We start from the raw sequence: 19,175 nt of genomic DNA on the forward strand, positions 1-19,175 counted from the left end.
TTGTAAATTGATCAAAACAGTACGAAAATTATTTTTAATATTAAAATGTATCCCTTGTGTTTATTATAGGGAAATCACTGCTGCATGCATTGTTACACACTGCATGCAGCAATACTAGTTTCATTAATATAACACAAGTGACATTTTATAGTAATAATAACAAAACATCATATATCCAAATGTAGATTTATTGTACAGAATAATTTCATTTTAAAACTCAAGGATGACATATGAAATCATTTGAGTGGCCTGTTGCTGCCAAAAAGATTAAACTTTAGTACACTGCGTGATAACTTTTAAGACCCTCAGCTGTTATAAAACATTGATACAGTATGATATATGGTTCACTATAAATCATATTCATTCATGCTAATTTATTCCAACAAAACTTTCAATTCAGAATTGACTACAGTTATGTAACTGGGTAGAGAGAGACCGAGAGGAGAAATAAACATAATCACAGTTATTTCCTCCTCCTGAGAATAGCCTACTGTACTATAATAATCAAACCAGTAATGTCCTATATATTCTCCATTTGTTCACTAACATCTCACATCTCAATTTCTTTGTACGCAAAAAAGGAGAGAGACCAGCTCCCCGCGCCTGCAAGCCCACCTCCCTTCGATTGCCTGAAAACGAACTAAAAACAACAAAACTCTTAATTCTGGCTTTGATCATTTTCTTTTATTAAAACTGTTGGGAGCCGTTGCGCTGTTTGTTCAAGATTATCACTTGAAGAGACTGGGTCAGGAAGTAAAAAGAGAAACATGTCCCACACGTATTCCCGTAGAAAAAAGAGAGGGTATTTAAATATAATAAATGAGAAATGTTGCATAATAGGACTCAATAAAGTTGGGATTGAGTTCAAAGCCCCCTGCCACATTTCAGCTTGTGCCTCCGTCTGTTTGAGTGTGTGAGTGTGCAACATGGGAACCGTGTGTGTGTGTGTGTGTGTGTGTGTGTGTGTGGGCCTCTGCGTGTGGGTGTGCGTGCATGCGTGTGCGTGTGTGTGTGTGTCATTGATTGGTGTGATTTTCTTCAAATGTTGTGACAAGGGCAGGACATTTATTGGGTGTGCAAAGTAAATGTCAACGTGATCAATGCTGAGCCGTAGGTGTTGCCTTTCATATCTGTTTGTGGGGCTTTATTGATGTGGAGTGTTTGAAGTGGATATTGACAGCTATGACTCCTACGATAGAAAACAACGTATATTAAAATTGACAAAAGAAAATGGACTCAAGTAACTACTTTTAAATGCATCTCCATGGACATATTTTATTATCAATATAAATTGTTATTGCTTTGGTATATATAAATGCCTCCCTGCCCCCGTCACGGATACACCGAAATGTATTTTAAAATGATGCATTTTGGCTTTCTTTTAATGTTTATTACAAAAGTGAATATTTGAAATCCTCCTTAATCCTCCCGGAGCATCCATAGCATAAACGATTATGATGTTGTCCCCACAAATCAAGTCTGATTAAATTTAAATGCAATCATCTAAATTAGGAGATGGAAATTATTTCTGCAGAACCCGGTCCCTCCCCCATTTTCTCTCTAATATTCTGTTTTTAATGACATGGCAGGCTGTGTTGCCGCAGAGAGCCAGTTGTCATTGGTGATGAACTTTCACCTTATTGGCCGCCAGCACCAGAGGCGGCTGTCTTAACCAATTACACGCTCAGGTTTGAGCGCCACTCAGAGATCGCCCAGGTAATGTCCGAGCAAAGCTCCTCCCCCCTCTGGGTCCCGTCTCGGTGCCGCTGGCAGAGAGTTTGCAGCGAGCAGCGGGCTCAAACTAATTTCAGAGGCCCTGAGATAAGTGTGGAGGATGAAAACAGTGCAGGGACGAGGGAGCGCTGTAATTGCCTCGCAGGAAGCTTAGAGTTAGTGAGGAGTTTGCGGCTGGAGAGGGAACGCTCTCATGCTCCTCCACAATCACAATGAATTATGATTTAGACTTTAAAATGTGAATCAATGGCATTTGTTCTAGCATTTACTCTACTTTTCATATAACTTTTAAAAGGCTAGACAAGATAAAGAAAGTATTCCTTTGTGTGTCAAGTGCTGCCGTGGAAAATATGCACTTTGCTGGGAGATTTTGTGTTATTGTTGAGCGTAAAAATAATGTCTACATTCCCTATGGTGTAGCTGTTGGAAGTGCATGTGCCTGTGTGTGTGTGTGTGTGTGTGTGTGTGTGTGTGTGTGTGTGTGTGTGTGTGTGTGTGTGTGTGTGTGTGTGTGTGTGTGTGTGTGTGTGTGTGTGTGTGTGTGTGTGTGTGTGTGTGTGTGTGTGTGTGTGTGTGTGTGTGTGTGTGTGTGTGTGTGTGTGTGTGTGTGTGTGTGTGACTATTGAAATGTTCTAACTGTATAGCATCCACTCAGAGGGACAAGAGCTTGCAGACAAAAGGGATTGTTGGTTTTAGAGACTATTTTCAGTTATCCTACTCGGGCTGGAGAGGAGCTACTCCACAAAAACACTTCAATTAGAGAGAGAGATGGCTACAGAGAGAGGAGGAGGAGGAGGGGAAGAGACGGGTGAGGAGACAGGCAGCGTGAATGGGAGAGAGATGGTGAACTCTTTCTCTCTCACTGACCTCCCCTCTCTGTCTGTCTGTTTGTCTGTCCGTCTGTTTCTCTCTCACCTTGCTCCCGACCCTCTCTTGGTCTCGGCTGTTAAAATAGGGTGTTCATGTGGTGAGGGCTCTTATGTGGCTCTTACAGAGCTATTGTTTCTGCCAGTGACTCACAAACACACACACACACACACGCACACACACACAGCGTCAGGCTCAAAACAGGAATAAGCCCTCTAGATACAACCCTGTCATTTTTCTGTATCATTTCACCTGCTGTATCTATCTTTGTAAGACTGGCTGAAAGAAAACATTTTTCTAAGGAACAAAATACTTGCTTGCCAGAATGTATGAATTCAAATAAGGTTAAACATTGGACTTTCTACATTTGAGATCTCTTTGGCTATAACACAAAAGTAACGTGTTAAACCCACATGCGAAACCAAGCCCATGTTTTGTCTTTCTTTTTTGAAAATATACTGTATACAGAGTCCCTTGTGGAAATATCTTTTTTTATTATGAAAAAAACTAAAAGTGAAACCCAAGTATTCATTTGGCGACATATGGCTGGCAAATACTTAAATATACGTATATATGTCAAAAATACATGTTTCCTTGTAAGTTCACATTTTCACATTTTAAGAAAAAACATAGGTAAACTTTGTCAGTCAAATGTTCAAAACATGTTTGTTGTGGATATTCAAATCTGAATTTTACACTTATTCAAAATGTTCAGTGTTGGTATAGTTTCAATGAAACATTGTAGCCCTGGTTGACACTAAAGGATATGCTGCACTGTAACTGTGTAGCAAGCTTGTAGCGCTAATTTCAAATCACCACGGGCTGTAGAGGCTGCTCTGAAATCAATCATGTTTTCAATGAGCACGTCTAACCGCGAGAGACAAAGTGAAAGGCAAACAAACAGCCACTAGACATTATATTTCCAGTTTTTACTTTTTTTGTTTTTTTTGGGAAGGATCCATAAAGCTTAGACTGAATGATGAGCTCTACAACGAGGTCACGGAGCAAATTTCAGCTTGGAGTGAAATACAAGAGCCAGAGAACCATTAGCCCTGCACTCCGGCTGCTCCGGTCGCTCCACGCAATAACCCAAATCAACCAGCTCCACTCTGTATTGGCTAATGGGACTGTGGCTGTTTCAAATGGAGAGAAAACTCTAGCATCACTCTCTCTCTCTCTCTCACACACACACAGAGACACACACATTTCCTTCTCTCTCTACTAGATAATACAGAGTGAAAAACTAGGCCTGTCCACTGTAGACCTAATTAAAAGTAAGAATTAATGGAGAATGGAGGATTCAGAGAGAGCAAGCAGAGAAAGAGCGGGAGGAGGGAGGAGGAGGGGGAGGGGGAGAGATTTGTTGGTTCAAATATGTACTTTTTCTCTATTATTCAAATGAGCAGCCTGCATCTTTTCTAAAAATGCAGAGACAAATTTAGAGTCCTGCAAAAGTAGAGTTTATCTCTCTCTGAGGATCCTCGCAGAGCATCATCCCTTACACCAAAATTACACCCTGACTTTATCTTTTGCTAGATTTATGGCAGATCGCTGGTGGAGGAAAACATGCCACAGAAATTGTTCAATGTCTTAATGCAAAACTCAAGCCGAAGACAGAGGCCTTTTTTCACATTATCTTTAAGAGTATGAACACATGACAACGAATCCAAGAGTGAAACATGAAGAGACTAACTTTAAATAACAGAAGTGCGGAGGTCTGGACTTAAGGTCATTGTCTTACCTGTGACATCTGCTGCCATCAGTCCCTCAGCCCTGATGACCTTTACCTGCACCACACCGACATCTTTCAGGCTGTTGAATGACCTCCACAGGCTCTGAAACATCATAGGGACAGGGGTCAGAGGTCAAAGAGGATGCCAAATTAGCATTGAAGAGAATGGCAGGTCAATAGCCTGACATTTCATTAAGATAGGAAAGGGTAGAGTATGTCCTTTAACAGTCCTTCTGTGGAAATGTAGAGCTGGCATTTATAGGCGAGCCTAACAGAGGACAAATGGCCAGATTTCAATTTCACTGAATAGCTGTGCTTGAAATGTTCCCTAACTCTGTACTTTTTAGATTAAATGAAACTTGATGAGAGAACACAACTATATATATTGTTAAAAGTGACTGCTAATCCACGCAGTACACAAATAGGGCTCATTGTGAACAACAGGCAAGTTTAACATGTTAAGTTGAACAAATTCACAGAAAATATTTCAAACAGAATCTCTTCAGCGTTATGCACACTGTCAGTCTGGGTGCGGGCTGGTGTTTTCTTATCTAATCACTCCATGAATTTCTTTCTCAATGTGTGTAAGAAACAAGAGGTGTTGGGAGAGTGTGTGAATAGCAGCACTCGTATCAACAGAAGAAAGTGGAATATATGAAGTATAAAATAGTACATTTCTTACAACAGTCTGTACATGTGAAATATATAACAACATAGAAAAGTGAAGTAATGTGATATACAGTATATTGGTGCATATACAGTATAATGTGATATGATGTATTTGATATCTTAATAATGAGGCAAACACACACTGGCCCCACATACACACAATGCAGCTTGAACTACATCCACACAAAAAGGGGAAACACTAACGATAAACAAACCAACTGTTAAACAAGCATTCAAGCATTCAAGCTCATTCAAGCTCACACACACACACACACACACACACACACACACACACACACACACACACACACACACACACACACACACACACACACACACACACACACACACACACACACACACACACACACACACACACACACACACACACACACACACACACACACACACACACACACACACACACACACACACACACACACACACACACACACACACACACACACACACACACACACACACACACACACACACACACACACACACACACACACACACACACACACACACACACACCTCCTGATATTTTCTACACACATACACAGTCAAGAGATACTATACCGCCCTGGGATTGTTTGAAATGAGTAGGCAAGTACAAGGTTTTCAAATAACCAAGAGAAAAAATGATGACTGTAAATCCTAGTCTGTAAATCTGTGGAATAAAGAGAAGCCTGTTGAGATCACGCTGGGCCATGGGGCATGTTTATACACTGACCGACACATGCACAATCAGAAACTCATGCTTTTGTTCGCACCCAAATACTCAGGTATAAACACATGCATACAAAACCTACACTGGGGCCAAATTGAGTAGCATGTCTTAAAAGCAAAGTGGAAATGCACTTCACTTCAATTTATTTCCCTCTCTCTGGCAATAACCCCTTCCATCCCCACAGGAGTAATTATAATTTAAATTTCAGAGTCAGGGCCAGGCTACAGACTTAATTCATTATTACTAACTCTGTCAGACTCTGCCTGTTTCCAGCGATATCATTGTCCAAAAGCTCTCTAAAGGAGATGAGAGGGGAGAGCGTGCGAAAGAAAGAGAGGGGGGAAAGAGAGAGAACGACAGCAATACAGTGAGAGAGAGAGAAAGGGAGAGAGGGGAAAACTCTGGATTTGAGGGCACAATTTCTCTCAAGATACAGCTGCTTGTTGTGATTATTGGGGAGAGACAGGGAGAAAGGGAGTCAAAGAGAGGACGTGAGGGAGGTTACAGAGAAGGAGTCGGGAGCAAACTAATAGTAAGTGCCTTAGAGTTAAACATTAGTAACCTACCTAGGAGTGTGTAGAAGGTTTTATTAAACTTTACCAAAAGCTGTAATTGAATGTCCGGTCGGGTTCATAACAACCGTTACTTAGGATATATGATCTGATATTTAATTATACCAATTCAGACTATTTCAGTGGTAAGATGTTTTATATTTGTAATTGTTTGATTTATATCAACCTTGTTGCCACCTTCAGACTGTACTTTGTTGAGGCAAAGTTTTTGAATTACTGTCAAATGTTGTTAATTAAAAAATCAAAGGATTTTAATGTTAAACCTTTCAGTAAAGTATCAAAAAGCATTATATTGGTATTGTACAAAAATGACAATAGAATCATAAATTCAAACAATTGGTGGTTTCCGTAATGATAGACGGATACATAAAATGACACCGAGGCTGAATGAAGAAAAATGAGACCGAATTATTTTCTTTAATGTATGGATTCAGACATATTTCCACCCCCCCGATCCATCACCCACACTATACATCCCTTCCTCCTCCATACAGGTTCCCTGAGGGGACATTTAGGTTTGAGCCTCGATCCACAAATGGTAGACAGAACATACCCATCCTCCACAACAATTCAAATCCCCGTCAGAGAGATAAACAGCAAAAGATGGAGAAAACGGACAGACAGACAGACAGGCAGAAAGAGAGTGAGATGAAGGGAGGCCACGAACGACCCCCATCCCCTCATTCGCGTCCCTGCACCCCCCCATCAGCACGCAGGTGGAATGACAGGGATAATGGGGAGATAAAAAGGAGGGATGAACAGAGGAGAGAAAAATGGAAGGACAGAGTTGGCTTTCATAAAACAAACCCCCGCTCTGCCTATGATTGACATCTTGTCACTGTGACATCTTCTTCCTGTCTCTGTCACACTCAACAGACACGCAAACACACAGATGAATCTTCCCCGGCATAGGCGTGTGACTCGCTGTCATCTTTGCATCGTGTCACCTTTCATCAGCTCTCCATATAACATTTCACACGCAGACACGCACAAAGCGTCTGCCCAGCAGCCGCGCAGTTCAGAGGACATTTAATCAAATGCCTGTGAAATGCTCAAATGCTAACAACTTCCTCCCAATTCCCACCCCGTCTCGTCAACCCTGAATCCCTGTCTGTCAACAATCTCTCTCAAAGTTTGCTCTCTGCCCATCCCACACTTCAGAGCAGACCCTTATCTCACTTCCTGTCCAGGTTGTGTCCTTTCTCTTCACCTTAGAGCAGTGCACTGGAGTGGGTGGGAGAGGTATTGCTGGCGTGAGTGAGCATACTATGTGGGTGGGTGGTGAAGTGCCACCACTTCAGCGGAGGTCGCCATGTCCTCATCCACCCTTCTTGTGGCCACCTCGGGCCCATTAAGAGCCATTAGTGTGTGTGCTCCTTTGCCATCATAATGCATAAATCTCTTTCTGTCCCTCTTTCCCTCTCTACTTCTGCGGAACAGTAATTAGGGATGAAGGAAAGGTTACGGTGAGAAATAGTACATCTAAGGCAGTTGTCACTAAGTGTATTGCACCGTGTTGCATACAGTATAGCAGGGCCGTCAGCTGCATTCAAAGTAGTTTTCGGTGGAAAATCATGTGTACTCATTCACACGCGTGCATGCGGTACTTCCAAGTGTACAGAGGCACTCACAAACCTGGCAGACATACACACACTCACACAAAGCCGTCACAATGCAGAACAGCTAGAATGAGAGAGACATTAATGAGCTCGGCGCTAGCATCAGATCCCAGCACTCAGGTGTCTATTATCGGCTTCCTTCAATGGCCACAGATTGGGATGAGGAAAGAACACCTGCCAGATACAACACAGTGACCTCACTGTGACCTCACTGTGACCACATGAGGTGTGGCGTGTGCACATATTTGTTAGTGTGTGTATGTGTGAGAAGGACATTTGCAGGATTTAAAATCTGCAACGTCTTTGTAGAGATTTAGGCTATTAATGCACGTTTTAGGTGTTTTATTTTACAGTAGCGAGTCTTACAACACATTGATTTAAAGCGACTGTTTGTGTGTTTCGTGATGATCGGGGGGGGGGGGGGAGGGGGGGCACACTGCTGAAGGCTGGCACAAGCAGGGGAATTCAATTGTTTTCTCTGCCTCATTTGTGAAGGTATCTGCTCTTTAAAGCTGAGATGATGACAGCATGGTACTTGTATTGCTCCGCCAACCCATCTTTTTATTAGATAGCTGACGCATGAAGGTACTGTTTTTGCATGGGTCTGTATGCGTGTGCCTGTTTGTGATTAGCAGCATTGGATGCTTTTGTGCAAGCTGGTGATGGAAAGCTGATTTCAAAGCTGATAATACCAGTCTGTTAAAATGTGCCCAAGCAAAATAACACACACACACACACACACACACACACACACACACACACACACACACACACACACACACACACACACACACACACACACACACACACACACACACACACACACACACACACACACACACACACACACACACACACACACACACCCCCCACCCACCCACCCACACCCACACCCACACCCACACACACACACACACACACACACACACACACACACACACACACACACACACACACACACACACACACACACACACACACACACACACACACACACACACACACACATGGGCAGATTAGTGGGCTTTGAGCTGCACTGTTACGTATTAGTGGTGGTACTTGGTCTTATCAGTGCTCTTTGATAAGGAACATCTTTATTAAATTCTCTAACTGAAAGACGGCCAGTCTGGGGAAAAGGAATATGTTAATAGGTAGAGACCATTCAAGTCTTCAAACCGACCTCCCTTTGCCCCTCCATCTAGAATCCCCCCCTCTTCTTTCACCCTCTATCTCTTCATCCCTTCATCTAACGGGAGGGCCACAGTGGCAACAGACAAAGAGTGGAGGCTGCCGGGAGAGCGGGGCAGAGATGGAGAGAGAGAGAGTTGGGGAGAGAAGGAGGCAGGAAAAGAGGTAGGCGCAGGAAGCAAAACGTCTCGCCTTCAGCCGAGCAGAAAAACGGGGTCTGCACGAGTTGTGAGAAAGGTGAAATAGCTTTTTCTTTTCATTTTACACGCCTTCCCTTCCCGGTGTAACCCTCATCCTTTACCTCTCGCCCCCTATTACACACACACACACACTCTCACAAACACACACACTTACACCCACGCTCCCCGCCCTCATTTTGTGGCTGTGAGGAGAGGCACAACGTGTTTATGACTCAGTCCTAGAGCTCCCCCCTCTGATATTGGGTGGTTGCTGCAGCGCGGAGCACAGTGGTCAACCTCCTGCGGCTAGCCAATAAGGCACCGCCACGGTTTTGTAGGTCGTGGCACCCGTGTTCGGCCTGTGGAGCCTCGCCACTGGTGCCTATGCACACACTGAAAGACGCAAACACACACCAGCTGGGACGAACGGTTAACTGAAATCAAATCATTTTCTTTAATCTCACATACAGACAGTTAGCTACTGCTCTGCACGGTATGTGATCACATGGGCAAAGTGTCCCTGCACAAAAAAGCACACTTAAAAGTGCTACTAATGGGTAAATGTGCTATAAAGCTCTCCTAAATAATTAAATGAAATCATGATTCTGAAATAATCCTGTGATTTTTGTTTTGTTTCTAATTCCTAAAATAAACAAAAATCTTTCAGTGAACCAATTTTCTATATGTTATATAAAAAATATTGACTGAAAGCTAAATATGGCTGCTGCATTGAGTGATATCTGCTGATTCTGTTGATGTGCTGCCGAGTAATGTCCCGCGTCAAGGCCCTCCGTGAATGAAACCTATTGAAAGTGTGTGTGAGCATGGGTGTGTGAGTGTCTCTTTGTAGCAAGGAGTGAAGATGACAGGGTGCGAAGGGTTAACTAGGCTAAGACAAAGACATAGGCTGAAACCATTGTGTGCCGAGTGGAGGGCCTCTGGGGCAGATGGGGCCTTTGGGCTCTTTTTCGCTTTCTCTCTCCAACACTTAGCTCAATTCAATGACAACCGGCTAACAAGCTATGATATTTTACACACACATTAATGATGATTAAAATCATGACGCAAATACCGAACAATACTGGTGGCGTGAATCATGGCAAAAGAAACAAACCAGCTATGTTAGCCTCCATCGTTTTTTTAGAAGCAGTAAGAAAAACCTCTTCTTTTCGTCCACTCCTCTGGCCTACACGGCTGCAGCTTGGTGGAGTTCCTCTCGATGAATAAGGGAGATTTTTCATCAAATGAAGCCTGATGATAAAACTTGGACTTTTGATTGTCACATAGCTGTCAATCAAAAGAAACAGTCACACTTCCAGGTATACTATTGATCAATAAAACAAGAGGTTACTGCATGGAATTTGGTAAAGTAGTGTGGGCAGTTCATTATGAAGTAGGCGTACTGCTTTAATATTACCCCTAAAAAATGGACTTTGGCATACTGGCTTTTTTGTGATCGCACACACATACAAAACACAAGGCCACTCTTACAATAAAACTAACTCACATATCTCTGCATGATCTGATGCCTCTCGTTCGGGTCGTCCAGCATGTTGACAGACAGGTCTGAGATGGAAACGGCGGCGGAGGCAGTGAGTGTAACCAGCAGCACCAGAACACCTTCACCTTCCTCCAGCGGCAGCTCCAGCTTGTGTGTCTGTTCTTTACTGAGATGTGTCAGGTCTACGGTACACCTGAAGTGCACACAAATGCACAATGAAACAGATATAACTGTAGTTAGGGGGAAGCTGACAAAGCTACAACACAGGCTAAAAGTAACAGAGGACAATGAAGACTAAACCTAAGTCTAAGCCAACCTGGGGGCTTTTTGTAGCAAAAAGCACAGAAAAAGGTCTCCAATTTCCCTTTAGAAATAAGGCTTCTACTACTGTAGTTATCATCGTATGAAACGTAATGTATTGCATGTGGCGCTGGAGTATAGCAACAGCCTAGTAACAGTATAAAGAGCGTCATGTGTGTACGATAAAAGCAACTGCAGACAATGTAGCTGAAGCGGACACAATTAATACCTTTAAGTAGGCACTTGAGAGCATCTTCCCTTCACTGAATTGATTTCCTGGCATGCCCTTAATATATCTTCAGTTTATATCAAGGCAGGCAATAGCAATTACTGTCCTTGGGTCAAAGATTTCAAAGTAAAGGCTTTTTTTGAGTGCCTTCATGCTGCTGTTCTCATGGACGTTAAATAGGAGGTAATAAATAAGTACATTCGCACAATTATCAGACATGGCCATTTGATATTAAATGATTTGACATACAGAAAAAGGTTGACAGTAAGACCTAACATGTGTGGTTAGGTAGAACCTTACAAAAAATGAATGATTTTTATAAGCTATGACTGGCTACTTCTGTTTTAGCTACTTGGTAAAAGACTGATCAGAATCAGAATCAGAAACAGGTTTATTTCCAGGTAGGTTGACACGTACGAGGAATTTGACTTGGTGTTGTGGTGCATACATAAAAGTAAAACAAAAATGAAAACACAGATAGAAAACTATTTTAAGAAAACTATAATGACATTACAAAATATATTAAAATATAGCAGTATTGAAATAGAATTGGAATAAAGGCCACTGTACCTTCCCATGAAGTCATCCTTCTTGCCAGCGTCTTTGTCCCAGACCGTGATGTCCACGTAGCCTCCCTGCTCCTCATACAGGTGGAAGTCAAACTGCTCTCTCCACTGAGGGTTCAGCGTTTTGGGAATTGTCTGAGTTCAAAACAAAAGAAAATCCTTTGTTTGTCAATAACGTGCTTCTACATCCATTTTTAACTAAGCTTAGATGTTTTTGTATTGAGCAATCTCCGTATAATCCCAACTAAATGAGTCTTCAATATCAAGTGTATAATTGAAGTGACCTCTCTCAGTGGTTCCTTTCTAAGTTGAATATTGAAATTAACGAAATCTTAGTATAAAAATGTTATTTTGTTATTTTGATCACAGAGGCACACACAACATTATTATTATTCAGAATTATTTGGAGGTTACTATCAAATTAAGTATTCTTAAACTAAAGTGTGTTTACCTTGGTCTTGTACTTCTGGTGCCCCATCCTGAATTTGATGTAAGGGTCACTGAGGCCGTTGGCGTCCATTGGCTGCAGGCTGCGGCCTTCGATCAGACTGATGCTGACTATCCCTCGCCACAGCTGGGACTTTCTGTGCACATCTGACAGGCGCATGCTCTGATACTGCAGTAGACACACACATTCACACACCCATACATAAACAAGCCTGTACACACATATGCATTCATTAAACCCAAGATAGAAGTATGGCTTGTGTACACTTTGTCAACAGGAAAATAAGCAATCATAAAGACACCAAGACAACATAGAGAGGAGCAGGCAACACACACTAGAGAAGAATCAAACAGAAATGTGATAATTTGACCCGATTCATATATATTTATACTATAAATTAAACATAGTATCCACCTATTTATACAAGTCTATTGAGCTGAAGCGGTTGGGAATGCTGAGGAATGGAATAATGCCCTCTTACCTCTCTGTGTTTACTGTGAATCTACTGCAAAAAGAAAATCTTACAGTGTGCACAAGATAGTGTATGTCATTATATCAGTCTTGCCTTTTTGTAAAAAATTTTTTTTAATGAAAAATAAAAAGGCGAGTGATTTGTAGGCTGTCTTATCCAAAACGTGCATATCACTGAGATTCTGCTCCAGTATAACTCCCTTTTTTTATTCCATCTGGCGATGCTGTAAGTTGACAACGCTGCACATTCAGATTGACGATTCTCCGTATTATAAGTCTGTTTTTCTCCAACAGTTTTCCCAGCACTAACAGGCCTATTTAACCTCTCTTTGAACCATGTCAGTATCCTTCACTAAAACAAAGAGCAGGGTATTTATTTGTCAAACAAATACACCCCTCTCTCTCTCTCTCGCTTTCTCTCTTATGCCTTTCCCTCTCCTCCTTCCTCGTTAGGGAGAATTTATTAGCATAGCTTTTGTTTTGCGGGTGAATTTCATTAAACTCTGAACAAACCCTGCCTCGCAAGCGCAGGCCTTTGATCTAGAGACGAAGCCTCTTAATTTCCATTCTCCAGACATTAAACAATGCAAATGGCTCCCTGCAATAGAGCCAACCTCCCATACTGCAACTCCCACATCTTTCATTTCTCCTGTTCGCTTGCTGCTAACACACTGTATGCTAACGATAAGAGGTCACCGTTATGTCCTACTTGAGCAAAATCCTAATTGTTTCCTTGTTTTGTTGCTACATAATACTTCTAACAGAAAACCACAGGCTATTTGGATTGGGAATCCACATCCTTCTGCCAGAGCACAGCAGGAGATAGATCGTGCATAGAGATGTTCAGAGGCTGAAAGTCTTATAAGAGATAGTTGCACTCAGTTTAAGAACTAATATAACCCGGCACACAACTTTTTTCAACCCGTTGGAAGAATAAACAACGTTTGAAGTACAAAAATAAGCATTTTTCCAAGTGATAGAGGAGAGACCTGGTTTAATATGCATCTGACTCATAATCATTATCTCAAACTAGATATTGAATAGTCTCCTCTGTTGTTGGTTCAACACTCATTGATGGTTCATTAAAAGAGGTGGTTGTGTAAAAATAACTGTATACAGTGGAGCATGGAGGAAGGGAGGCACTCAGGAGCAGCGCCTTTTTGGTGGGGTAGCACAGTTTAGCTACTAAGTTAGTGTTTGGGCTAAATCCAGAGTCACAGGCGGGGTGGCCCAGTTTGCCGGCTTCAAAAGGAAGCATGGTGCAGCAGGACGTCTGCCCAGCTTTGGATAACTCACTTCAAATGTGTATCCGTGTCTCTTGGTAGGATATCAAATTTTAATACTTTTAGTGCGATTTAAGGAATCGACTATGACTGAAGCTAAGCTCAAGATTCAACGGTTCCCTTCTCAGTGAACCAAAACAGGAAGAGATAAGAAAATACCTCAGTAAAAGTGACACAAGGACCAAAAAAGCTGGGAATACATTCAGGAAAATGCTCCCAAAACTGTATTTGACCGAAAAAGAAAGTGTTTCATGCATGAGCCAAATAAGCGCAACTTTGAACATCATGCTTTCTGTTCAACCAGACAGCCAAAGAGAAATACAAACAAAATGTATCAAGATGGTAACAGTTTTATGTATTGCAAGATGAGAACTAAAAATAATATCAAACAGAAACATTTCCACTTGATGCAAATGGGTCTAAGTATGTCCTATAATCAGTCCATACAGTCAGCCGTCAGCATACCGTCATTCCACAGTTTGATTTGCTGTACAGGAATCCTTTGAAACCCATTATAACAAATCAATTGCTTTATTTACTCACAAAGCAGCTGCAATACACTGTGCGGATCAAAGGTGGAAGACGCAAACATATATAACTGCATTATTTAAAAGCTTAAAAGGACAAAGTTTAGTATAGATTATGTTACAAAAAAATAATATACATTGACTTCACTGTAAATGACTCCAGACATATTGTCACTGTTCTCAATTGAAAGACTAAATATGTAAACATAACCAGGAGGTGAAACATCACGTATAAAAACAGTACTTAGTGTAGTGCATTACTTCGGTATGTATTTGTATGAATTACAACTTGCCTTAACAGATCTAAATGCAGTTCATCTTTAGGCTTAATCAATTGCATTCCAAAAAATATTATTTACATCCCCTCAGGTGATGTAAACAGTGCGTGGTATTTTGCAGCTTGTGGGAAATAAGCAAGTGATAATGAGAACTAAAGAACTGATAAAAGAAAAGAAACGGGTAGTACCACTGTGGAAGGAGGAAAACGAGGGAGGAAGGGAGAGGGCCACGGAGACTCCACCAATATACCAGGACACAAGTGAAAAGTGCAGGACAGGTGAGGTGCAGTGCGGTCGGTGGGGGGGGGGGGGGGGGGGTTACAGTACACTCGGAAGTTGTGAGGGAGGGGGAGTTACATGCTGTTTTAATTTACCTTACTAGATCGTTTCCAGTTCCTTCTCAAAAGCATGGTCTGTAAATGAGACAAAGCTGTTACAGAGCGCCCCCCACTGTCTCCCCCTTACAGCTGCAGGGTCAGGGGTTAAAGGGCACTGGGTATATAAGGGTCAGATGTTAGCTGGCCTGGTGCAGGAGGGGGGTGTTTATAAAGAGACAAGGGTAGCTGTCATTCATGCAAGTTAAGTGAGCAAGGAGTGTATAAGAAGAACAATTACTTGTCATGTTATGAAGTATACCCATATGCAAACATGCAGTTAAACACATGCATATGTTAGCTGCCGTTTGTGCCTCTCATACAGTGTACCCATCATTTTAATACTTGATAATTTGACAAATCTCATGACCATTCCTACAACCAAAGAAAGACGGGGACTCATAGCTGCTTCCTTGTTTGGTTTGCTCATTTTAGCCTGCTTTGTTTGGGTCATATTATAGAGGATCACCTTTAAAGCAGTTAAACATTGTACTTAACTGTACAGAAAATAACTTTTTTTCCCCACCAACCATAAGAACGAGGATTATGGACATGTCCTCATACAGGCATGAGATTTTGTGAAAATGCTCCCAAATGTCTCTAATCTTGGCTTTAAATTATTTCTGAGATGGATGTGGCCTATTTCTTCTTAATTGAGATAAATGCTATAATCAATACCACTACATGAGAGGACTGCTCACATACGGTAATTTCCCTGAACACTCATGAACTTGATAACACACATGATATAATGAAGGTCACCTCATACAGCTGCTTGATAACTACAATCACCATATTATTATAACTTCAAATAAGGAGTAATTAAAAGTAAATTTGAGCTATGGGTAAACTTTTACCCTAGTAAACCAGTAGATGGCAATAGAGAGTCATCCAGTGTGTACTACTAGTGTAGCCTTGTACTCATTTTCTTCACAGTTGGAGAAATCCAAAATGATGCTTAACCTAAATAGAGTTTATTTGTTCTGTCAAATGTGGACTCTCTGAACTACAGCACTAAATAAGCAGCAGAATTAAGACATCAGATCAAAAGGAATACAATATTTCCCCCATGACTCTGCCTTGTTCCGGATCGAGCATGCAGGGGTCCAATTAACCAAACAAATAATTGAACAGAAATAAATGCAACTCTGAAACATTGAGCATGTCCGTGGAGGCACAAGCAACATAATTAGGAAGGATAATTCATTGCTCTTTGAACATGGAACTTTTCCACAGAACATATTAATTACACTTGTGTTTATGCATATGTATTTCCTGAGTTGAAGAGTTTTCAGAAACTGGTGATGAACGAAGCCAAAACATTCTAGTTCAACCCAGCCTGGTGCCTGTGATGTATGGAGAAACAGTTCACTCCGCTGTTATAACACTGCTGCTGAACTTCAAATGTAGTCCTAATATTTTGACTTGCTAGTTTTAACTGACAAGCAATTAAGCATAAATTAAACCCTTGGTTTTCCCTCATTTGGCTACATCCTCTCATAATATTCCTTGTTTTGGTGGATGGTAGATAGATTATGCAAAGGGAAAGTACAATAAATCATTCCTTGTGTGCGGGAAGAAAAATAAATAATATTATTGTTTTTTATATCATTTTCTTACAGCATCCTTCATGTCTCCCTCCTTTGGTGACAGAGTGACACCGAGGTCCAGGCTGCCCAGGTTGTGTTCAGGGAACTGTGGGTCCTTCAGGTCCAACGTCACATCCAGTGACCTGCAGAGAAGTACAGTAAACCACATAAAAACGTATAATGTAGGTACATACAAAAATGGTGTACATGTATATGTTGAGAGTGAATGGATTCCACATATAAATAAATGCATTCATCTAATTCAATCCATTTGAACAAACAGTCAAATGAAACATCTGATCAGTTCTCACAAGCTGCCGTTCTAGCTGTTTGCTATAATTGTTTCACAAACTGTGAACCTTGAAAAAAATCTTGCATTTTTGTATAAGGAAGGAAAAGCTACTAACCTCCTATAGCTGGCATGTTGACTGACATTGAATACAGTTTTAAGCATATTTGGTTGGATGGTGAATGGTAACAACTTTGGCCAGCATAATCATGATATTCAGATGTCATTTTGTCCAATGCCTAACATCCAATAAGCGTTTTCACTGAGGTCATAATTTGAGTCACACTATGGTAGGCCCAGGTATAACCAATAGTTTTAATGAGGGCTGAATTCCAATTAGCTGCTTTAGTTTTTGGGCCCCGGCATTGTGCACGCTTGTTTACTGTCACACACTTTCTGAGCAAAACAGAGCCATAGTAATGTTAATATTAAAACTTGTGCTTCTCATGCTATTACAAGTCCTGCGAAGAAGGTCTACCAGCAGAGCTGAGCGAACTCCCACCTGCCAGTTGGTACAATCAGCCAGATTCATTACAAACACCTGTGTGGGTGTGCAACCAAAACTAATTTCCAATCAAAAATGTGACACCTACTCCAAAGTGATTGATGGCACAGCAGAGATGGCACACGTGAAGTTTTTGAGAGATAGTTGTTTTACTACTAAGAAGAATATTAATGATGGTCTGTGGTATCAAATTACTCTTCATATACTTCTCTGTTCAATCAAATTGTAATAAAGCTGTTATGCTTCATGAGGTTTGAAATGAGTTACCAAAAACTGCCACTAGGGAGAGACAAACGACCTTATGTTTATCACAATGACTCAGTCAAGAGAGAAAAATGCTGAAGATGGTGTGTGCCAAGAAAATAGGTTAGTGGGAGAAATCTTAGGGGAGACTGACCCTTAACCTCACCATCTGTTGTCTCCTAAAACAACAGCATCTCTTAACATGCCTATTACTGGAGGCTTGCAGCTACCAATGAAGTGGTTCAAATATAATCCCAGAATTCAGGAGATAGTTAACAACAGGGACAATACCGTATAATGAGGGTGTGTATAGTGCTAGTGGAAATAAAAATTATAATATAAATGCCTTTAAAAATAATTTAAAAAGAGACCTCTGATGTTCCAGTGACTCCAGGTGGAGATATGCAGAACCCATGAAATCATCCTGAAGTCCAAAGTCATAGTCGAAAACCTAAAAGACACATTAAACAGAAACTATCAATGGAGTATCTTCAAAATAAGATGCTATCCGTCACAATGATTCAAAATCTTCCAAAGACACAAAAGCATTTTATTCTCCAGTAGTATGATATTTGTTAACCAGGTCGTATCTACTGTACCTTGACGTATAGCGGGTCTTTCAGGGTGTCCACCAGAAGGCTTACTCTGTCGTCCCACACTGGGTTGAGGTTCTTATAGATAGTCTTACTCCTGAAAACCTCCTTCCCTGCTATCTTAAACTTCACATATGGGTCACTGGTGCCTACAAGGAAAGAAAACAAACACAGAGAAATGTATTTAAACAATCGGATTAAGAAGAGTACCACCGAAGAGATGCCTTATGCTGCCTACAACAGAGGAGAAAAAGGGTCAAACTGAAAGTTAAAGCCAATAACTCTTTTCTTCAGCTAATGGCATTGATCAAATGGGTGTATCTAAAGATTATGCTTTAATACAAATAAAAAAGTTCATGATTAGTGTCAAAAAACATTCACGTTGACCTTTACTGATGATAATTCAGTTTTCATACTACAATTTCTTTTTAAACTAAATATGTTCTAAGTAGAAGTATTGAATTTCCAAGTACACAAAGCATGTTTGCTCAGATTATGGAGATATTTAATTCTATGAAGCTATTTTATTATAATTTTGCTCTGGACCACAGAGAGAGAATGATATACTGTTGTAAATGCTGCTCTGAAAAGGCTGAAGGAGAAAATTATTCATGTCACGTGACTCGTGTTGTATATCCGGTCATATGATCAGCAGTATAAATGCTGAGGCTGCATGTTGGATGTGC

The 19,175-nt window shown here is 41.1% G+C and overlaps 1 protein-coding gene across 4 annotated transcripts in view; it reads right to left on the reverse strand.

Moving 5' to 3' along the window:
• The window catches only part of mctp1a (multiple C2 domains, transmembrane 1a), a 129,858-nt gene that overhangs the window by 47,308 nt on the left and 63,375 nt on the right, over positions 1-19,175 (reverse strand). For 3 of the 4 annotated variants that reach the window (XM_079688414.1, XM_079688411.1, XM_079688413.1), the window contains exons 3-10: positions 18,496-18,638; positions 18,268-18,347; positions 16,891-17,002; positions 15,271-15,309; positions 12,341-12,505; positions 11,894-12,024; positions 10,801-10,987; positions 4,343-4,436 (exon numbers count right to left, since the gene is read on the reverse strand). In XM_079688414.1, coding sequence (XP_079544540.1) covers positions 4,343-4,436; positions 10,801-10,987; positions 11,894-12,024; positions 12,341-12,505; positions 15,271-15,309; positions 16,891-17,002; positions 18,268-18,347; positions 18,496-18,638 — 951 coding nt within the window. The remainder of the gene's footprint in view (positions 1-4,342; positions 4,437-10,800; positions 10,988-11,893; positions 12,025-12,340; positions 12,506-15,270; positions 15,310-16,890; positions 17,003-18,267; positions 18,348-18,495; positions 18,639-19,175) is intronic. The other variant, XM_079688412.1, reaches the window with a different exon arrangement.

Source organism: Notothenia rossii (genome assembly GCF_949606895.1).
Source record: "Notothenia rossii genome assembly, chromosome: 6".
Taxonomy (NCBI): Eukaryota; Metazoa; Chordata; class Actinopteri; order Perciformes; family Nototheniidae; genus Notothenia; species Notothenia rossii.